This window comes from Nelusetta ayraudi, unplaced genomic scaffold, assembly GCF_046127955.1.
Source record: "Nelusetta ayraudi isolate G7.1 ecotype Tasmania unplaced genomic scaffold, CSIRO-AGI_Nayr_v1 ptg000002l, whole genome shotgun sequence".
NCBI lineage: Eukaryota > Metazoa > Chordata > Actinopteri > Tetraodontiformes > Monacanthidae > Nelusetta > Nelusetta ayraudi.
This window is the reverse complement of record NW_027466052.1, coordinates 2,460,001-2,462,088: the sequence shown is the minus strand read 5'-3', so window position 1 is coordinate 2,462,088 and position 2,088 is coordinate 2,460,001. Positions and strand designations below refer to the sequence as shown.

The 2,088-nt window shown below is 46.6% G+C and overlaps 1 protein-coding gene across 4 annotated transcripts in view; it reads right to left on the bottom strand.

Annotated features, from left to right (window-relative positions):
* Window positions 1-229: 229 nt before the first annotated feature.
* Window positions 230-2,088, bottom strand: part of rab11a (RAB11a, member RAS oncogene family) — a 5,951-nt gene continuing 4,092 nt past the window's right edge. The window contains exons 5-6 of one of the 4 annotated variants that reach the window (XR_012929225.1): window positions 741-2,088; window positions 230-678 (exon numbers count right to left, since the gene is read on the bottom strand). The exon at window positions 741-2,088 is cut by the window's right edge and continues 850 nt beyond it. Coding sequence is in view for 1 of the 4 variants with exons in the window: in XM_076048983.1 (XP_075905098.1) it covers window positions 578-595 (18 nt within the window). In the remaining 3 variants the exon portion in view is untranslated. The other 3 variants (XR_012929231.1, XM_076048836.1, XM_076048983.1) reach the window with 3 other exon arrangements.

Below are 2,088 nucleotides of genomic sequence, written 5' to 3'. Positions count from 1 at the left end.
AGATAATTAAAAAAAAAAAAAGAAACAAACAAAAACACTGAATAACTATTTGTCCTTTCATAGAAAAGAGAAAACTGAAAAATGATTTAAGGAATCAATTAATTTAGCTTAGATTTCTCTATAATTAGAGATCTAACAATATTAAACCCATTACAACCAAAAGGGTCTGGAACAACAGAAATGTCTGGTGATTTGTGATGTTTTTCAGTTGGAAAACAACAGGACGGTGTAAAGGTTTATGACAGGTGCGCTTTATTAAGATGAACCGATAACTTAATATATAGACACAAGCGTACAACTTATCAATCTGTACAAAACATAAAACCCCCCTCTCACATCCAGCCCCTCCAAATTCACTGAAATGACATAATTTCACTCTGACACAATTACACTGGAATTACAATCAGCTGTAGAATTCATAAAGTCAAAATAATTTAAGAGTCAAAACATAGTTCTTAATATAAAAAAAAGGAAAAGAAACAGGATACTGAATGAACATGAGACAGAAGTCAGACTTTCAGAACAAAAGAAAAAAAAACAATCACTTATTTTTGCCCGCTGGTGAGTCCAGAGTCGCTCAGCTGGCGGCGTTTGTCTGTTCCAGAGGAAGAAAAAAAGAAAAAGAAAAAAAAACCCATTGGCACTTTCCGCCGGGCTCAGCCAGTCTTGTCACTCCGCCTCCACACGCACACACACACGCGCACACACACACACACACACACACACACACACACACACACACACACACACACACACACACACACACACACACACGCGCACACGCACTGGCAAGGTCTGCTATCGGCATGCACAAATCGAGAACCTGGAGCGTCGGTCGGGACACGCCCACCGCTCGACCAATCTGACGGACAGCGATGACGTCGCGACAGCTACGTAAGGCAGTAAAAAAGAAAAAAGGGGGCGGAGCCTTGCTCGGCCGCACAGGGAGCCGTGCGAGGTGATGAGGTGGGAGGCGGCTTGGTGACCGGTGTGAGCTGTTGGCAGGTGAAGTGAGGCACCTCGGGCCTGACGTTGGCGAGGAGGAGTCTGGATCTTTAAAAGTGACGGTTCAACCCCATAAACAACCGCACGCCTGCTGCAGGAGTCTCACCGGCGCAGAAAAGTCTGAACGTTTCCATTTCCGCGACGTGAAACTGACAAACAATGCAGATTCCAAAATTCAGATGTTGCCAAATACAACTGCTAAAAACTCTTAAAAGTTTCTGGGAATGAGTCCGGTATCTGGGAGCTTCTGGAAACCTGGATTAGCCCAGACAAACTGTGTGGAGTAATTTTACTTTTGACTTCCCAGTCCTTTTTCCTTTGTTTTTTTTTTTTTCTTACATGTACATTTATAGTTTTACAATTTTGCCAAGGTACCATTTTACAGACAAGACGACATGTTTCCAGCGGGCAATGTGATCCTGGTTTTTGGGGCGAACTTCTCCTTTTTGCAGGAGAATTTCCGCTCGTGATAAGTGGCACGTTAGTTATACGAAAACAACGGAGACAAAAAAAAGGGGGGGATCGTCCGATCTGAGAGCCGAGGTCCAGGTTCTCCAAGTGCAGTACAAATCTAAATCTAAACACAAACTACCGATTCCTGTTCGGTCAAACGACTCATCGGCGCTCATGAAATTCAACACAGCACGCGTTCTGTCTGAGTGTGTGTGTGTGTGTCACCTGCCGCAGCTCTGAGGTTTCCTATCCACTGGTCCGTCTAGTGACGTTTATTCTGCGGCAGCTCCGTGTTGCTTTCCTTCATTATCTACAGAGGTGCAGCTCCAAAAGGACGTGTGCGCTAGTTTCTGCATAGTTGTAGTCCGACCAACATCTACCGCCGCCATTTCTCCGGATGCCTCCGCCGAAAACCACCTCCGAGGAGGGGAGGGGGGGGGGGGGACCAAACGGCCGCCGCGCTCGAAGGCATCGATAGTGTTCAACGCGGAGCAGCGCTCGCTGGCTCGGCCGCGACGGAACACAACAAGCAGCTCGCTGTCGCCATGACGACGTCTCTGCCGCACAAGCTGAGATCTCGGCAAGAAGGCAAAAAGAGTTCCTGGCGTCACATTCTCTCTCTCTCTCTCT